Genomic DNA, 19,495 nt, shown 5'->3' with positions numbered 1-19,495 from the left:
TATGGAGCAGCTCCAACAGTATTGAGGACGGGCACTCAGCAGCGTCAGCTCTTCTATGAAGATGTAATCCTTTAGGTAAAACTAAACACATCTGTTCCATTCATCAGTAAGCTTGTTTTCATCTTTAAATTATATGTACACCAAAACTGTTTACAAATAAAATTATCCATAAATGTTTGACTTACATCCTAATTTCTATATGTATAAGGAAGCAGTGTGGGACTCTGTTTCAGAGCACAGAGAATTAAAGCACTGACTCTAGTTTACTGAACAGGAATTAACATGCTGAATCAATACCAAGAAAACTATTTTACTGGGGATGTTTTAACCTAATCTGAAATGCAGCTGACTTTTGAGACAAGATCTTACTACGCTGCTGAGGCTAGTCTAGAACTAATCATCCTCCTGCCTCAGCCTCCTGAATGCTAGGTTATAGGAAGGAATGTGCCACCCTGGATCAGTGGTTCCTTTAACTCATGTTTTTCCCCTCCTCATTTCAGGTGACTTTCACTGCTGTAGGCCAATTCAAATAAAATGTCAAAACAAGCACTTTCTGTTCTCATGGTAAAAACTTGGCAAATGTTTTCCCCACAGGTCTAAGACAGTTGCAAAAGAAGTGAGGACTGAGAGAAATGAGGATGCCTATCTAGTTTTAGGCAACATGAGACCGCAGGCCTCATCTGCAGGTCTGCCTTACTGCCTATAGTAGTGATTGTCAACCTTCCTAATGCTGTGGTCCTTTAATAGTTAGCTCCTTATGTTGTGCTGACCCCCAACCATACAATGCTTTCTTTACTTTCATAAGTGTAGTTTTACTACTATTATGAATCACAATCTAGCTATCTGTGTTTTCTGATGGTCTTTGGCAATCCCTAGGAAAGGGTCATTCACCTTCCAAAGAGGTCGTGACTTACAAGTTGAGAACCGCTGGCTTGTAGCTTGTTAATGCTTGCTTGCACTAAAAATAACGATACAACTTTTAGTAAATTAAATCAGAATACCCCAATGCTTTTTAAGTAACAGCTTTACAAGGCTGTGAGAAGACCAGAGAGGCCCCAACCTCAAACAGAAGAGAGCATTCCAGGTGTTCCAGACATTTCAAACTGAGTTAAACTATTTCTACTTCCAAGTCAGCTTCTCTTCTCTCCCATTTGAATTGTTGCTTCTTTCTAACACTCAGAAAATCTGAAATGTATGTTTAGATTCCACTTTTTTTGACTGAAAACTCTGCAGCCCAAGCCACTTGGACCCCGCAACATTTTCTAATGGCATCCTTCCACTCCGACTGTAAGCTGCACTACACTGTCACCACCGCTTTTAGTCCTCTCCCCTTCTCCACTACACACCCTTTTGAGCAGGCTTCCTGTTTACACTCTTGCCTCTTCCTGTCCATCCCAGATGCAGCTGAACAGTGCTTATTTATAAAACAGTTCACTTCCATCCATCGGCTTGTTTCCCACTCTGTTGAACCCAGACTCCTTCCTGCGAGAGAGACGCCGGCACTGAGCACACCTGCCGGCCAGCCACCCACATCTCATCTCTTCTCATCTAAGGTTCAGATGCTGCAGATGAACTTAGGATTTCCAAAGACTTCGGTTCACTCTGATTTTTAGAAAAGCCAACATTAATGGATAGTTTTACATTTCATTTGCTTGTGTCATTGTTTTGTATTTGTCCCTTTGGTATGGTATGAATTATACTTTGGACAGTAATATAAAATGTGTGTCTTAAAAGAGTTTGCAGGTGGTGGCAGTGCATGCCATTGATCCCAGCACTCAGGAGGCAGAGGCAGAAAGATCTCTTGAGCTCAAGACCAGTATGGTCTACAGAATGAGTTCCAGGACAGCCAGGCTACACAGAGAAACCCTGTCTTGAAAAAACAAAAGTAAATTAATTTAAAAATTAAACATTAGAAGATGTTCTATATACCTTAAGTATGTAAAAACTGACATTTGCTTAGAGGTCCTATAGCTACATCAGAATAGCCTGTTGACCTTAAATCTGGAAACCCAGCCTGACTCAGCTTGGAAAGGCTATTAAGGACATTTATATCAGATTTTATTCCACACAACTATCACCTGAATGCTGGAGCATGCTGACGCTGACTCAGAGCTGAGTCCTGGATTTGAGGGTATAAAATGTCTGCACAGGTGCTGCTGGCCTCATCAGCTCACTTGCAAATAGCAAGCTGTCAATCAAGTTCTCAGTCCTGAAGCCTACTGCAACTGTCTGAGTCATTTTTAAGACTGAACTCACTACGCAGCCCCAGCTCTTGTTGAACCCCAAATTCCAGCTGCCTCTGTCACCCCAGTGCCAAGATTAAAAGCATAGGTTACTATGCCCATTTTCTCAATAATTGGTAAAAACAAACAAACAAACGAACCACTAGCACTTCCGGGGTGAAAGACTGTTTAATATTTTGGGCTTCAGCTTAGTCACTAAGAGTTCTCAATGAAAAGCTACCACCATTTGATGTGAACCTTTGCTCTAAAATGGACTCGCCAATTTATTAGATTTCATTTTAGTGCTAGAGATATATCAGCAGTAATTTATGCCCTGAGATTAGGATTCATTACCAACCAGCCCTAAATTTAAGAACTGTAATGACTTCCTCTCTGTATTCCTGTTACGTTATTTAATAAAAGTTTCATTATTAAAGCTTAACATTACAATGAAAGAAAACCTGAGTTATTTTTAGAAAGCAGGTAAAGATGGATCATGAATGTGTCAGTTCTAGGCATCATAGAAAAAAATCTAAAGTTAACAAGTTTATCAAACTTGTTATAAATTCAAACATAGTCTACCACAAAGTGCACAGATTAACAAAAACTTAAGTTTATATGATGTAAGCATCACTGGTCCAGACTGCAGACAGAATTCCTATCATGTGCTAAACTGAGCTTTGTAAAAGACCCAGTTGCAATTCCATATCTCCGAAGTTCCCGATATAAGAAACGCACATCCAAAATATAAAAATAAAAAAAGGCTAAAGAGTCATTTGTACAAACGCCATATCTACAGTGGAGTCCTAAACTACAACTTCCCTGTAGTCATCTGAGTTACCCAATTCTCTGAGTATGATTTCTTCACACGTAACGCAGACCGGTAAGAATGTGAGAGCACAGACTAACACCACAGGCACCATGTCAGAGTGTAACACTGGTCCAGTCACACTAAGTAAGTAAAACACAGTGAACTAAAGAACGTGGCAGTGTTTTAGTGCAAAGAACAGAAGCCCAGAGCGGGGAAATGCCCAGATTTGCCGCTCCTCACTGCACAGTCAGCAAACCGCACACTTTCATCTCCTTTTAAAGTTCAGAGACAATGTGGAGAATCCCTAGTAGATCAGTCTTCTACTGCCTGAAATTAAATGTCTACAGAAAGTATGATTAAAACAGCAAAAGAGCAATAAGAGTGTTTTAACATCGACTAGTTTAACAAATCTCTAAAAGAAAATAACATTTTAGGCTTGGCTTTAATTACAGTTTGGCTACCACTCTAGGAAATGTAGACAAATCCTGAAAAAAAAAAAAGTAGAAAGAGGTGAGGAAATGGATCATTAAATGAAATGCAAAAACACCTTGCAGAGTGAAAATAAACTTCATGAGAGATTAAAAGATTTTTACAAGGAAAACCTATTAAAGCAGGTATATGGACTTTCACGCTCTTTTCCCCTTAGATACACAAATTGCTGTGCTCGGGTATTTAGAAAAAATAACTCCAATCAGAAACCATGATGCTTGGACAGTCTTGTCTTTTGGTTTATTTAATTTGAATACATGTCCTGTCAACCACAAAACACTAGTGTGACCAACACAAGAAATCCCAGCACGATCAACAAGTGCGGCTCTTGCACCTGTCAAGGGACGCTGAGAAGAAGCAACTATTAAATATCAGTTTTAATCCTCTTCAGAACTGGAATCATCCTCTTGGTCAGAAAGTTCCGGCACTGGGAAACGGAGAATGGCAGCGACTCCCGTCAACTGGCCAAGCTGTTCCCCAGACACATGGAGACTGGAGAATATCCGAACCGTGCCTGCGTTATCTTTCACGCTGTCCACCAGCCTGACGTACCGGCTCCGCGTGGCCACATCCTGATGCCGGAAGAGCTCATCACTGATGAGCAATGTGTCGATCGCCAAGGCTTCGTTGGCCCTCTCCACCTGCTTGAGTCCGTAGAAGGCTCGGTCAGGCTCGTGCTGTAACATTTTATAGAAGTCATCCAAGGCTTTGACTTCCCCAGCAGCTTTCGTGTCCGACAGGCGGCTAGCTACAGTAGGGTCACAAAGGACCTCTTTCAGGGAGTACTTGTGTCCAGAGGAGGCGTGTACCTAGAATCACAATTACAAAAGACAAAATCTTTGAAAGTATCCATTAATCAGCCCACAAAAGCAAAGACAAAAGCATGAATAAAGCCTTACCTATCTAAGGACTTTTGCAAAGATTACCTTATGAATGTGCTGGACACTAACTATACCGTTCCCTTTACGGATTCATTTATAATCCCAGTAAAATTGAGCTTTAGGCCTTACTCCTCCCAGTTCTAAAACAGCTGGACACCAATCCCTCTGCCCGCTCCTGACCATCTCCGGGTAAAGAGTTTTACCTGCAGGAATTTGGACCGGTTTTCCAGGAGCACTTTGTTGTCAGTCTTGACCGCTTGCTGAAACATGTAGTCGCAGAACTGCTCTCGAACAAATCCGGGGCTGGCCACCAGGACACACTTTACAACCTCAAAGTTGATGTGGCGCTGGATGGCCTGGACCACCTGTTCATAGAACCTCTCCAGGGCCCGGTCATGCTGGGCGCAGTTGCCTTTCCGTTTCCTGGGGATGTTCACCTCCACCTTGGCACGGGTGAGGGTCATACTGGGCGTCACTAAGCAGACGTGGGCGAGGCCCTCCTGCATGACCACAGCTGCCACATCGGCACTCCAGGCTGGGTCACAAGCCTGCTCGATGCGTTCCAGAACCACACTGTCCCACTGTTTCTTGGCCAGGGTGAACTGGCGGTTGGGCTCCAGTTCGATGGTGTGGTAAGCCCCCATCTTGACATACTCATTCTCTTGGATGTTGGTCCCCTTAACTCGCAGCTGGCAGGCCTGCGAGTCAAAGTCGATGGCCTCCACGCAGAGAGTGAGGGTGGTGCGGACACGGTTGCTGCCCACGCTGCCCGTGGAGGACTCGGTCTGGACCTTGCGGATGGTGGAGGCGCGCAGGCTGTCGCCCACCTGCACTAGATTGTAGGTGTGCCACATGTCCTCGGGCTCCTCGGGGACGAGGGTCACCTGGCCCGCATTGTCCTTCTCGATGTTCTTCCTCACAAGCTTCATGACCTTTGCCAGGGGCTCACTTCAGAGCGGGAGGCGCTGAGGGGGGTCCCCAAGAGAAAGAGAGGCAGGGTTGGGGCGAGGGGGTGCTACGCTGGGGAGGGGGCGGGGAAGAAACACTACCTCTGACTCCTGCAGCCCGGGGCAGAGCTTTCCCCCACGCTTTTCTCAGTCTCCGCGCGCGGATCCACGCTGCGCCGCGGACCCACCAGGCTGAACTCAGACAAGCCGGCACTTTCAGGCACCGGCCCCGCGCAAGTGGCTGACGCGGCGATCGCGCATGCGCAGCCCGCCTCCCGGCGCACGTCTGTCGTCCCTGCCGGAGAGGCGGGGCCCGTCGCATGCGCGCTCACGCAGGCGCAGTAACAGGAAAGTCGCATCCTGGCTAAAAAGTCGAGGGAGGCACAGAGCGGCTCCGGCAGCCACTCTTGCCTATTAAAGCCGAGCTCGGGGTGGCTGAGTTTTCCCACGCACGCCTGTGTACGAGGAACTGCGGAGTATGTGAGTGCTAACATATGTATCTCAACTGAGTTTGCCACTTTGCACCTCCTTCCTTGGTGTGGAGCCAGCTTCAAAACTTACGGAAAAGTGAAAAGAGCCCCGGAAAGTGCAGACTTAGTCCCCGAAGTCCAAACTCTGCCTGGTCTTGCTCATTCCTTCCCGGCACTCAGACGTGACGCGCGCTTGCTGGCACTGGGATTTCCAGAAGCCGTTTCTAAGAACTAGTCACGTTCGACCTGGCCTCAGCAACATGCCCAGCTGTTTTCTGCGCCTAGTTACCCTGTTTGCACGACCCAGTGAACCCACATGTTAAAGGACAGAACCCAGAGAGAGCAGAAACTATGCGTGGAATGTACCCCTGGTGGACCTCTGTGTGGCTTGACCTGATGTCCTGGGAATCCCAGAATCCAAAATTGGCAGTCAGCTCTCCGAGGCGCTCAGCGTGGCAGCTGGGCTGCAGTAGATTAGCGCTGATTCTCTCCCCGCGAATGACTGGCCAAAAGCTGAGGCTATGGGAAGTTAAGCTAAGCCGATCTACTAATTATGACCGCCGTCCAAAGAAAAACCATAGAATTGGTTGTAAAGAAAGAAAACCCTTATGTCCCCCAACCCCACCCCACCCCCTTTCACAGTGGCGATGGGAATATGGGAATGCCTCTTTCTTGAGACTGAAGACAGTGGGAAACAGAGAAGTCCTGAGCTCATACTTTCACAGTGTTTTAAGGATCTTAAAGCAGAGTTCTTCAGCCTTAATTGAAGAGAGGAGGTTAAAGGGAGGATAAATCATGTTAACTGATGGCAGCTTCCTTTCTTAAAGGTTGCCAGGGAGGTGGGGAAAGGCCCTTCCAAGACAGCCTTGTAAGTTAGAACTTTTATTTGCTTTGCATCCTCTCTCTCTCTCTCTCTCTCTCTCTCTCTCTCTCTCTCTCTCTCTCTCTCTCTCTCTCTCTCTCTCTCTCTCTCTCTGTCTCTCCTCTCTCATTCCTATTTCCCCCTTTCCATCTTCCTGTCACACAGAGTCCCTGTCTCACCCTGCCTTCTTCCTCCAAAGCCAGCAGCCTTTCACACTGGTCTCACTAGATGAAGACGGTGCTGCATAAGCTCTTAATGAATGAAAGGTTTTCACTGGAGTAGGATCAACTTTTGGAAATTTCAAAAACACTTTCCCACGCTTTCTTTTCTCATAAGGAAAATGCTACCCTAACTTGTAGAAAAGTAAGATGAAATTGTGTGGAAGCAGACAGACAAATGTGTTCAAGAGCATGTAAGTGGCATTCAGACTCAGGCCTGATGAACTACACACCCTGTTCCAGCAACCACCTGTCTGTCTTTTATACATCTAATCATCTGTGCAAATGCAAGTTACCAGCTGTTATCCCTGCCATCTCCTTTAGCTGATGCCTTTACCAGTTCTCTCTCCACAGTCTGGGAACCAGCCTTTGTTTCTACTAAGTCTAGGTAGAGGACCAGGGTTCAATTCCCAGCACCCACGTGGTAGCTCACAACTGTCTGTAACTCCATTTCCAGAAGATCTGACACCTTCGCACCAATGCACATAATATAAAGCTAAATAAATTATAAAAAGCATAAGTTTAAAAAATATGCATGCATTTACTTCTAATTATATTTGTAGAAAACCCACAATAACTCTAATTTATAATTCATGACTCTTGTAAATTCTAAGGCAAACATCTTTGAAGTGATTTTTTTGAGGGTGGGGTCGAATGTAGCACAAAATGGCCTCTACCAGAATATGCAAAATGTAGTAAAGGATGACCTTGAACGTCTGATCGTCCTCTTGCCTTCACCCCTTGAGTGCTGGGAGCAGAGGCATGTACCACTATATCCCCAGGCTTTTGTGAGGCTCCAATTTGGAGCATTGTAAACATTCTGCCCATTGAGCTGTGTCCCCAGCTCTTCACTTCCTTTTCAAATGTCAGTGCCCTCAGTGGTTGAACACATTACAGTATTTCTCAAGGACTTAGTTTGATCTGAAACACCCACAACAGCTAGAATAGCTAGGAATTTTTGTTTGTTTGTTTTTGTTTTGTAACTTGAGCTTAGTATTGAGTGATCAGATACCCCCTCCCATATTTTATGTTACCTTTAGTATATTTCTAAATCAATAATGATGCTGTTATTTTAGATTATTTGGAGTTGTATTTCTAACTGAACTTAAATCCCAAGGCTTTGCATTCAAGCCAAAGTGCTCTATCCTTAAATGTTGCACTCTCATCTTGAAACACTTTTTTATTTCACCGGTAGAATAACTTTTCCATCCTAGGAATCTTTATACTGTAACTAGTCATCCTGTTATCAAGATTTCAGTCTGTTTCTTGTGTCTATCTGGAAGGGGCAGCTGAAATGTTTCGGCCTAAAACCACACCCATGATAATCTGAATGCATTATCTGGTATTTTTGAACTTGGGGTTTCTTTCTTGTAGTATCCTTCCATGGTTCCTGAAAAGTCTTTTGCCTGTAGTGTCATATGTAATGGTAAGCTAGTCAGGCAGGAGTAAAGTATGACATCCATGTTAACTTTCCAGACACTTCTTAACACTCAGATTTCATTGCCAAAATTAGTTCATTTCATTTTAAAGTGATCATTAAAAATGACTATGGTTACAGATCGTTTTACTTTTATTTTCCCCCCCAAATCAAAATCTCAAAAAAAACAAGACCATGATTTAGTTTTGCTGCTTGAAATTGTCATTTGTACTTACTGGCTTTTGAAAATAGAAACCTTCACATAAAATATTTCTAATTATGTCTTGTTTTTTCTATCATGTTTATAGAAATCTTTCCAGAAGAAGAAAAAAGTCACAGTTGTCACCTTCAAACAATCTGGGTGTGTTGTTTCTGGGACACTGCAAGTGGAGAATTGGGCTGGGAGTCAAGAGAACCGTAGCCTTCACCCTTTGTTTGTTTTCACTGTAAATGTTGGCCCACTCGCTCTGTTTGAAACTCAGTTTCTTCTGCTTGACAATTGAAGGCATTGAAGTCAGTCCTTGAAATTGCTGTGTCAACTTAAGGAAGCTAACACCTGTGATATTTGTTTTCAGTCTTGTTCACCCATTTAAATCTGACTCTTTCTGCAACCCATTTTAGTGATTTGAGGTTGCATGTTTGTGCATCAAGAAATGGTATAAATTGGGCCCATGGGATACTTAAGTGGGTCTAAGGGTACCTGCTGCCAAACCTGAGTTGGATGCCCAGGCAGGAGAGCAATGACTATGAAGTGTTGTCCTCTAACCTCTACACCTACTCTGTGGCATACTTGAACCCCAACACCTGTCCACACAAAATAAACAGATGTAAAAAAAGGGGGGGGGTTAAAAAGAAACAGGACTTGGTAGACTTGAGTGGCCTTTTTTAGCTCGAGTCTATCAATGTTGGTCTACTCACATTTCTGTTTTTTTTCTTCATTTTATATTAAAAATACATTGTTCCTCTTCTCATATTGACAGTCTTCATGTTCTCACAGGAATTTGCTAACTGGTAGATTTACAGAGTTCTGTAAACAAGGCACTCTGGTAAATCTCTACAAATGCCTAGCTGGAAGCTAGAAATCAGAATCCCACAAAACAAAGCATCAGAATTGATCTGAACAGGCTCCTACTGGAAATAACTGTCCTGGGAGAGTTCGCTGAAGGAAAGCAGGCTGTGTGCATTTACTGTAGCACATTTCCCAGCTGTGCTAGCGAATGAAACGGTTCGTGTACCTCACTGTTTACTGAGTTGGGATAGTTCCTATTAAAATTATATGCCAGCAGTGGTTTGTATGATGGCAACAAGGATTCTGGGCTCTTAAAAGATGAGTATCGTGCTTGAATACTTGGTGCCTAGCACTTTATCTTGTTCTGTTATTCATTTAAATTGGGGGGCATTGTTTGTGGTTCTGCTTCCCTTTCTGGCGAGACTCACTTTGCTAAAGCTGTCCCACCGTGAGTATATCTCAACATTACTTCTCTGCGTCTATTGTGTCTTCCAGACCACAAGCTGCTGAGGGGCACAGACCACCTTCTTTACTGCCCAGCACTGTTGATGAACACTAACATGGCACACATGGAAGAGTGAGTGTCGGTTCTCTAATTTAGGGTTTTTACCGTGACTGTTACTGAAATCTTAAACATAAGAAACGGCTTTGCATTTTATGCTGTTACTAAAAACAATCGTGAGACTTAAGTTAAACATCTATAAAGCTATTTCTTTTTTCCTAATTTTTTATTTAAATTAGAAAGACGCCTGCTCCCTCTCCCTCCCCTCCTCCCCCACCCCCACCTATAAAGCTATTTCAGTTTTAAAGATATCTGTACCTACAGAGGAAAAGAGTGATTTTAAACACATCTTCCTAAGACAAAGTATTATAATATTTTACAAAATAAGTGATTATGCATGGTTTGAACTGTGATCTTTACAGCAATATCAGCAGTGAGAGCTCTGATTATGAATAACTGGGGACAAAGGCTATTTTCTAAAGAAAATATGCCAATTTTAGGCTGTACCAAGGCTCGTGGGTGACCTGTACAAGCAAAGTTAAGTGTGTGCCAGGCAGGGTTGTTCAGCTAATTATAGGGGAAAGGAGAAAGGGGAAAGGCTTTCAAAGAAACTTCTTTTACTCATGACTTAAATTTCCTGTTAACTACGACTGCTAATGTGGCAAAGTCACCAGTCTCATGCCCACCCACCACCCGCCATTGCGGCTTCTGTGTGTTAGGGTGTGCACGTGCCATACACGTGTGCACTAGTGTGTTTCTGTGTGTCTGTGTAGATAGGAACATTTTGTCAAAAACAGTATAATAAAATATCTAATGAATTTTTTAGGGGCTGAAGTCTAGTTAGTGAAATCACTCTCCAAATTCATTTAGTTTGTGTTAAAGCAATGTGAATGCTTGGGTTCTTGAGGCAAGAGGGTCGGGAATTCAGTCATCCTCACTTACATAGTGAGTTTGAGACTCATCTGGTCTACACGAGATCTTGTACATACGGATATAATTTATAATAAAATATGAAAGATATCTTAGTAATTTGATCTAATGCAATTTACATGCTCTATTAAAAAAATCAAGAGTTGGCACTTATTTCAGTAGATCTCCAATAATTCACACAGGAATATGTGGTTTTATTCCTGATATTTATCATTTTCTATTTATCCAGATATCTTAGTTGTTTATAGAACTCACAAGTTTGGAGAAAGCAGGTTTTGGACATAAGAATGTACACATTTCTATTTTTCTTGAAACTTAACTGACAGAAAGAAATTAAGTAAAACAAAACTGACTTTTTAAAGTTTCCTTTTAAGTCACAGAAAAGATCACATTACAAATAGGCCCTTCATACACAGCCAGCGCCATCACTCAGGAGCATACCAGAAAGTTCACAGTCTGCCATCACTGGATCCCTAGCACTCTTTCCTTCCTCCCAAAGGTAGCTATTCCCAGGAAGTTCTGTTTGGGGAAATGGTGAGGCTGCCAATGCCCGAGGGACAATTATGCTTTCAGACAGATACAGGCTTGGCGGAGAAAACAACTGAGAAGAGGGTCAGTGTCCATATCTGGGTCTAGAAGGGATGTTGTATTAGCCTCTTTGAAATCTTAGCATGCAATTTCCTGTTTATTTTTTCTCTACTGTTTTTTGGGGGAGGGGTCGTTCTGTTTTGAGAGAGGGTCTCATTATGTAGCCCCCAGCTACTTTGGAACACACCTTATAGACTAGCCTGGCCTCGAATTCCTAGAAACTGACCTGCTTCTGCCTTCTACGTGATGGAATAAAGGGCATGAACTACCATGTCCAGAGAAGGTGCAACTTGTAGATGGACAAAGAAATGTGGTAGAAATTGCCCTGGCAATAACTGTGTGTTGATTGCAATCTTTAGATGTGCCTTGAGTTTTTCACTTTAACATTTCACTAATAGGATGCTGCTAACAGCCTAGCACATTGCAAACTTATTGTCTTCAGTGATCATATTGCCTATTGCCACATAAAATGCTGCAGTTTTCAATTGGTGGGTAAGTGAAAAAAGGAGGACATGACTATTCATAAGTATGGTGGAGAATAAAGTGAGGCATGAGGAGAGGAGGGAAGAGCCTGGAGACCAAGAGGCCATGAGGCTAAAGGCTCTCTCCCTGGCCTGGAGAAGTTTAGGGTAGAGTGGGTATGCCAGCCATACCCTGTAACAGGTAAGGAATTGAGAGATGCTGGGAGAACCTGGAGTCCAGGTCCACCTTGATATGTTAAATAGGCACCTCAGTTAGTCATTTGTCCCAAGTTGGACACCTAGTAGTGGAATTATCCATTCACTCATATATAATTATGGTTAAATATGGGCAAGAAAATATCTAAATGAGCAGGCTCATCTTTTAAGTAGTTTATGAGTTTGTCTATAGTCAGTTATTTTATAATTTACTGAGTAAAAAGTGTTAATTATTCTTAGGTACTAAGGATAATAAAAAATACACAATACTCAAAGAACACATAACAAGCTAGAAGACAGCTATATAGTTCATTAATGTACCATGTGCTGTGGTGTTTTATACAAAGGTGCTGGAGCACTCTGGTGTCTGCAGAAGGAGAGATAGTCCAACTCATTGAGTTGCTTGGGAATCATATTTGTGTGGGAGTTAAGAATCTATAGCAGAGGGAGTAACTGCTTCCTTTCAGTCCCAGAGGCAACTTCAGAAGGGTTGACACACGAAAGAAGTCTGAAAGAAGTTCAGAGATCTCAAGGAAAGGAATATATCCATCTCGTTTGCATCTCTTGATGTTTTGTTGCACTGGTTTTGAGAGGGATACAATTCTCCAGTCACAGACAGCCCTGGTATGCAGTCTATTCTGACTTTAGCACTGTGGTAACGATTCCAAGATATCTTTTATCCCAGTTGCTTAACATGAACTCCAACACACAATTTTGTGTTTCCTGTACCAGAAGAGAAGTTATTTAGAATAGTGTTTGGGTCATAACTCTTAGAAAATATATCAAATGACTAGTTTATTCTATTACAGTATGTTAAGAGGCACATGAAAATTTGGGCAGTTGTTAATCTCAATGGGAAGTGTTAGGGGTTGGGGAAGAGGAAGGAAGGCAGAGTAGCATCTGTCTACATAGGAAATACATCAGCAGCAGCAATTAGGCATGGCTCTGAAGCTCAGACATCTCACAGGTGTGTCTGCTGCATGAGTTTACTGTGACTAACCTCTGACAGAGACAACTGAATGAGTGATTTATTTTGTCTCAGAGTTAGGCCAGTAGGTCACAGTAGAACCACAGTTCACATCACGGTGGACACAAAGCAGTGGCACTGGGGGCGAACCACAGTCCCCAGTGCCACCTTTCCAGGGACCTCTTCCCTGTAATTCCACCAGCTCTCAATAATTGGTTCAAATTTATGTCTATCAGTTGATTAAACCATTAAGTTAGAACCTACATGATCTAATCATCTCTGGAAAACGTAGTCTTCAAAGACAATAGAGAGGTAACTATCAGTTTTCAGGAATCTATACTGGCCTGCCCTTGGGGTTCTAGCAGGATACACACTCAGCTGTAGCCATGAAGAGCACCACTTGTGCACATTCACTATGTTCCCTTTTAAAAGAGCCCTGCCTACCTCCCCTCTGCCAGCCTTCCTCCCTCCTTCCCTCTCTCTCCTTCTCTCCCCCATTCTCTGCCTGTCTCTTTGCCTCCCCACCCTTCTCTCTCTGCCTCTCTTTTCTCTTCTGCTGCTCTTCTCCCCAGAAGCTGATCTTCCCCATCCCCTCCCTTCTTTTCCCATTCCATTTCCTTAAATAAAAAAACCATCCACGTGAGCTCTGTCACATGGCATCTTCCTCTCTTGAGCTATTTTTTAAATGAAAACAGTAGGTTTTACTTATGTTAGTATTAACCATCAATATTAGCATCAAGACCATTTGGTGTATATATATATATATTTTTTTGTTACTCTCATTGTCTTGTAACTAAACAGACAAGTCCCAGTGGATTTGTTATAGCGTTTGTAGATAACACAATGAGTAAGACAAATTTCCCCCCAGTTTAGTAACTACTACTAATACATGGCTGCCACTGGAGTTCATTCATTTGATTTGGATCAATGACTGCCTCTCTGTGTTCAAACGTCTCCTCACTGGACTTTGAATAGGAAGTACTGGCTGTGGAAAAGAAGGCTCAACAAATGACCCGTGCTTCTAGGCCATATTCTAGGCAGGAGTGATATACAGCTCAACCAGGGGCATTTCTAGAACTTGTTATTAATAAACTGAGGTAGAAGTGATCTTGTCTAGAGTATACTTAAGGTAGAGTGTGCTATCATCTAATTTCACTATACACCTAAAGATCATGGAAACAACACTTGCTTCATTAACTAGATATATCCTTCCCAGAGTCTTTTAGCCATTGAGTTTGCATTTTACTCACATCATTGAGTGCAAGAGGAAAATGAGCTTGTATTTAGGCCGTATTCATATCAGGAAACTTGAGGTCAGAGGTGTGAATTGAAGTAATTTGTCACTCATTAGCCAAGAGACTTTGGGCAAGTGCAATTAATCTTAGTACTTTTTGTCGTATTTTTTTTTCATCTTCAGATTATGAAAGATGTGCATGCAAACTTTTACTTTTCCAGATTAGGGTAAAACATTACAAAGTTCTTGGCCCAGGGCCTTCTGTGTAGTAAGTTCCAGTATTAATCTGTGCTAGTTATTGTAATCAACTATCTGGAAGGCTGAATCTAATCATTTGAGTATTTCCAATGATAGCAATGGGCAAAACGTTACAGGGAGAGGGAGAAGGCATATCTTGTCTCTGTTCCTTGTTGGCTGAGCTTCAGTTTTGATCTGGTTGCAGTCTGCCTGTCACCACTGCATTGATACAGATCCCTGCTTCCGGTATTCAGGTTCCTCAAGGCTCCTTTTCCAGCTTGCTGTTTCATGTGATTTCTATCTACACTTTCTTCATCCCAGGTCCTCTACCTTTATTGGTTCCCTTGAGGTGTCCCCCAGGCTGTGTGCTTCTGAAACTCCCTTCAATTAAACTTTCCGTGTTTACCATATATTACACTGGGGCCCTGACATGTATAAAACAATGAAAAGGACTTTATTTGGATATAAGTGAGAACATTTTTTCCCTTGGCAAATTATTTAATATATGTTGGAAGAAACTTACCCAGGGAGCTGTAAATCCTTGGGGAGTTTATTGGAATGGTGGTGGTTTGTTATGTTATATGCATAGCTTTGAAAGCTGGAAAGAGTTTGCTTAGAAGGCAGGGGGTAGTGGGGAAGGAAGGGCGGGGTTCTTTTCTAGATGCATAAAACAACAAGATCACATCCACAGTGACAAGAAGACCAAGAAGATTATGAGCAGTGTAAGGAAATGTGCCTGGATTCCCCGGGTGCTCTGTAAGGCTTGTGATAAGCAGAATAATAGTGGCCCACCAAAGATGCCCTTGCCCTAATCCATGGACTCCAAGTAAGTTATGTTAGATGAGAAAGCAGACTTGGCAGTTGTAATTGAACAGGGATCTGGAAAGAAGCATGAGATAAATACAGGAACCCTGGGCAGGTAGACATGGAGAAAATGTTACTGTGAAGCAGAGTCAGAGAGGAAGACTGAAAACCTTCACTCCTGGCTCTGAGGACCTGCAGGTGGCCACAGGAAGTGGAAAGCAGCAAGGAAGCCATTTTCCTGTAAGGCCTCCACAGGAAATGCCCTGGGAGCACCTTGATTTTATCACAGTTCAACTTAAAACCTACAGAACTGTGAAACAGTAAATATCTCTGTTTAAGCCAATAAGTCAATGACAACTTGTTACAACAAAGGCACGGGCCCTGGATTTGGGCGATCGGTTGAGTATTTTGGATTTTATCTGAGAGACAACCATGAACCACCACAGATGGTCTACTTAAAACAGACACAGTGGAGTAAAGGTTGGAAACAACTTAAGCTCTCCAATATCATTCGCAAGTGGGTATACCTGTAAGACTCCAGGTTACCTGAAGGTTCCATGAATTGGTAAGAGGTTTCCAAGTATGAGCAATTGATAAGGGAAAAGTCAGACCTGGCATCTTTAATGCCATCTTGTGAAATGGACATAAATACACTACACATAAGGAACCTGTCCTTCCTGGGTCAATAACACTCTGAATATTACGCACTAAAACCTGAACATACTTTAGAAATATCTACCGATTTTTCTCCTTTTATTCTCATCTTGGGGATCCAGAAAGGCATGCTACACCAATGTATATATGAAATTGTGACTACATCATCCCTGCCCCTTTTGGAAAACGCATTCTTTAGTGAATACATAAACCTCATTTCTGCATTGAGTGAAAGTTTGGTAAATTGTAAAAAAAAAAAAGATAAAAAGAAAAGAAAGATGCAGCTTGAGTAATTAGTAAAAAATTCAAATTTTGCAAAACAACAAGATCCAATCTCTGCAGATTTGGGTTGGAAAAGAATGTCAGGTCAAGCTTACACCCATGACAATAGCTAGTAGGTTCAACCACTCCCTGGCCTATAGTGCTGTTCAGAACTGTTTGCTTTATTGGGCATTTCCCAAGGAATGGGAAGTGTGTAGATGCGCAAGCCCATGGCTCATTATTAACTCCGAACACCACTTCACTATGAGAAAAGCTGGGCTGCTGACAATCCCGTCTTAAGTGAACCTGAGGGGTCTTGGTATTTAGCCACCCACTGTTGGGTTAACTGCCCCTATTGCTAATTGTTAGTGGTGAAATTAACTAGTTAAGCAAACCAACAGTGAAAATGCCAGACAATTGAGTATTATGGAATGGTAAAGACAACCACTAACTAAAGGACTAACGAGGTGATAATCTGATGCTTAAAGCTTCTGCCACTTCACCCCACCACCAGCTGGGTTTCACCTCTCCAACTGGTAACCACTTTAGAAGCTGTGGCCCCAGTTACCTCTACCCTTTGGAAAATCCAAAATACTCCCAGTTTCTCTCAATTGGATACAACACTGCATTTCTAGGGTACTCTGTATTCTTAAAATATATTTGAAATACTGCATTGTGATATTTGGATACTAAACGTTCCTATTTCAAAATGTTCTGCCTCCTGGGAGTTAATGTAGAAACGTCACATGGAGACAAGAAGTAGTTTTGCCTCGCATGCCTGTCTTGTTCTGTAGCAGAAAAGATCCTAAATATTAAACGGGAAGAAAAGGTTATAAAGTTCACTACTGAGCAACCCTAGGGCAGGAACTTAGCACACTAATCAGGTTCCCCTCCCTGTCCCCCGCTTTTCTCCTTTCCAAAACTTCAGATACCTAAAATGCAGCTCACAAAGTAAAAACAACTTTAATTTGAAAAGCGTCTTCTACTTGGAAAGGTCTAGGCACTGCCTCCCTCACTCTTGGGCTGGCCTTGAGCGCTCCCTTCAGTCCTCTGACCCGGTGGGTCTACCTGAGGGCCTCTCAGGTCGGTCTGACCCTCTCCTGCGTGTGTCACCCCTCATCACAATCCCAACCAAGCCCCACCAGAGATGATCAGAAAAGCAGCGTCGCTCACCAGTGAGGAGCCAATAGCAGGCTACAGTGACCTCTAGGCTGGCAGGGCGCCTGGGGACCATGGCTGGAGCGGCTGCAGCTCCCTGGAGGTGCTGGTTCCTGGGCAGGAGCAGGCAGCAGCTGGTAGGACCTGGTCGCCGGTGCCTGTCGCTCAGGGTCACTCAGGCGGTCTCCGCGGGTGTCCAGCGGTGGCCCCAGCGGCTGTGGCGCCCGAGAGCTGTGGAGGAGTGATTTCCTGTGTTTTGGTAGAATGCCTCTAAGCGCACTCCACGCTTTTCACATCCCAGACGGATTGCCACATCTCCCCGCCCCTTCGCGCTCTGGGTCTCTGAAATCTCACTGGCAGCTTCCCAGGCTCTATCCAAGACATGGACAAATAAAGCCAACTTCGCGGGACCGTGTTTAGGCTAAAGTCCACGGGCAGCAGCAAAGCAAACCTTAAAGGGACATCTGCCTTTTCACTGAGAGGATCTTTCTTCACGTACCAAATCCCTAAGGTGGTGGAGGGCGGGGCTGGATTTTCAGGAGGGTGTTGCCAGCCTAGTGGCCCCGCCTTCGTATCCTCCAGACTTCTTTCAGATCTGGGTGGGAAGGGCACTTTGAAAGTGCTGGGGCTTTTACTCCCTTTTTTTCACCCCCCTGTGTCCAGCTGCTCAGAAAGGATCAGACCCGTAAGGAATTCAGCGGGTCGGATAAAACCCTTTCTTGCCACCAGACACCTGGACTCGGAGTCAGCTCCTTCCCTTCCTCACCACACACAAGCTCTACCGAGGCTTTGCTTTCAGTTGGGGAAAGCTTGGCTCTTTTAAGGAGATTCCCAATTAAAGGAAGTTGTAGATTATGGTTTTGTATGTGTGTGGGGTGGGGTGGGGGTAAGACTATGACAAAAGGAAAAAGGAGAAACTAGACTACGGGTGGGCAAGGAAGAGTGGGGAGGAAGGCTGTCTCCTTAGAAATGGAATGTGGGCTGTTTTGTCTAAGCTAAATTAGGATGTTTGAACACCGGGGACTGACTCTAATAGAGAACTCAGAGCACTGGTTTTGTTTTTTACTTCTTGTATGAGTGCATATTAAAGTTCATGTTACTTCTGTCTAGTAGAGGTGGCCCGGAGTTAGTCGCCTTCCCTTGTCTGATCACTCAAGATCCACAATAGTGTCACCAAATACAACAAATTCGTGCCGTTTTTAAGTGCTTTAGCACTTTTGAGAACTTCAGAGAAAGGATGAGTGGGTTTGTGGTTAGAGCCCTTTGCAAAAATCAGCCCAAGTCAGCAAATTACCGGAGCATTCCTGTCTAGCAAGAAGAGGACCAAGCAGAAGTACCACCCGAAGGAGCGCCCTCCTCTGACTACAAGAGAAGGCTGCTAGCACAGGGGCTAGGGGTAGCACAGACCTGGATGGGCCTGAGAAACACACAGGAAATGCTGGGTAAGTTTCCGATAGAGAAATAGAGCAGCTCCAAGATGAAAGGACAAATGTCAAAGAAGTTTGATGAGTAAGAATAGGGTGAGCTATTGCCACTCAAGAGCCTGAGGCAGGAGGGCTGCAGATTAAAGAGGCAGCCTGGACCCCAGAGTAAGACCCTATCTCAAAAGCAGTGAGCAGAACACAAAGGTTGAAGGCTATGTAACCTCGATACCATGACCCATTAGTCCATTGGCAAGAGATTTCCTGTCTAACATGTATTTCAAGTGTTTATGTAGCAAATATTAAATATCACATTCTTACTGGTTTTGATTTTCATGTCTTTTCTCAGTTCCAATTTCAAAATTATCCAAATATCTAGAAAACTAGTGTTCTGTAGGATCAGAGTCCATTCCCACCAGGTCTTACTTGGACTCCCTTACCTGCATTCAGCATGTTTCCTAAAATTGCCTTTCTGGTGGACATTCCATATGCCCTGTTTAGTCTGTTGTGTCTTCTGCCTCTCTGTATGATGCAGTGTTTATATGTGCACATATACATGTAAATACAGACACTTGTGTATAACAATGCACTTTACAAGACACAACAAAGATTGAGAATATCTTATTATAACATAATGTTAAGGTATTTTCATAATGTGTTTAGGGTTGTAAGTGAAAATGTTTTCCTTTCCTTGCTGGGTACTAACATTACTTCCAATTTAAACATTTATCTCCTC

The 19,495-nt window shown here is 43.3% G+C and overlaps 2 protein-coding genes across 2 annotated transcripts in view; both read right to left on the bottom strand.

Annotated features, from left to right (window-relative positions):
- Nucleotides 1-17,451, bottom strand: part of Itga1 (integrin subunit alpha 1) — a 143,732-nt gene extending 126,281 nt beyond the window's left edge. The window contains exon 1 of the mRNA XM_040728813.1: nucleotides 17,354-17,451. Coding sequence (XP_040584747.1) covers nucleotides 17,354-17,414 — 61 coding nt within the window. The 5' untranslated portion in view covers nucleotides 17,415-17,451. The remainder of the gene's footprint in view (nucleotides 1-17,353) is intronic.
- On the bottom strand, nucleotides 3,738-5,347 carry Pelo (pelota mRNA surveillance and ribosome rescue factor). Its single transcript, XM_021234512.2, has 2 exons — nucleotides 4,607-5,347; nucleotides 3,738-4,331 (listed from the first exon to the last, which is right to left on the bottom strand). Exons 1-2 carry the CDS (start codon nucleotides 5,330-5,332, stop codon nucleotides 3,900-3,902), a joined length of 1,158 nt encoding a protein of 385 aa, XP_021090171.1. The 5' UTR covers nucleotides 5,333-5,347; the 3' UTR covers nucleotides 3,738-3,899.
- Nucleotides 17,452-19,495: the final 2,044 nt, after the last annotated feature.

Source organism: Mesocricetus auratus, unplaced genomic scaffold (genome assembly GCF_017639785.1).
Source record: "Mesocricetus auratus isolate SY011 unplaced genomic scaffold, BCM_Maur_2.0 Super-Scaffold_100020, whole genome shotgun sequence".
NCBI classification, from domain to species: domain Eukaryota; kingdom Metazoa; phylum Chordata; class Mammalia; order Rodentia; family Cricetidae; genus Mesocricetus; species Mesocricetus auratus.
The sequence above is the reverse complement of the archived record's forward strand: the minus strand, read 5'-3'. Positions and strand labels throughout refer to the sequence as shown.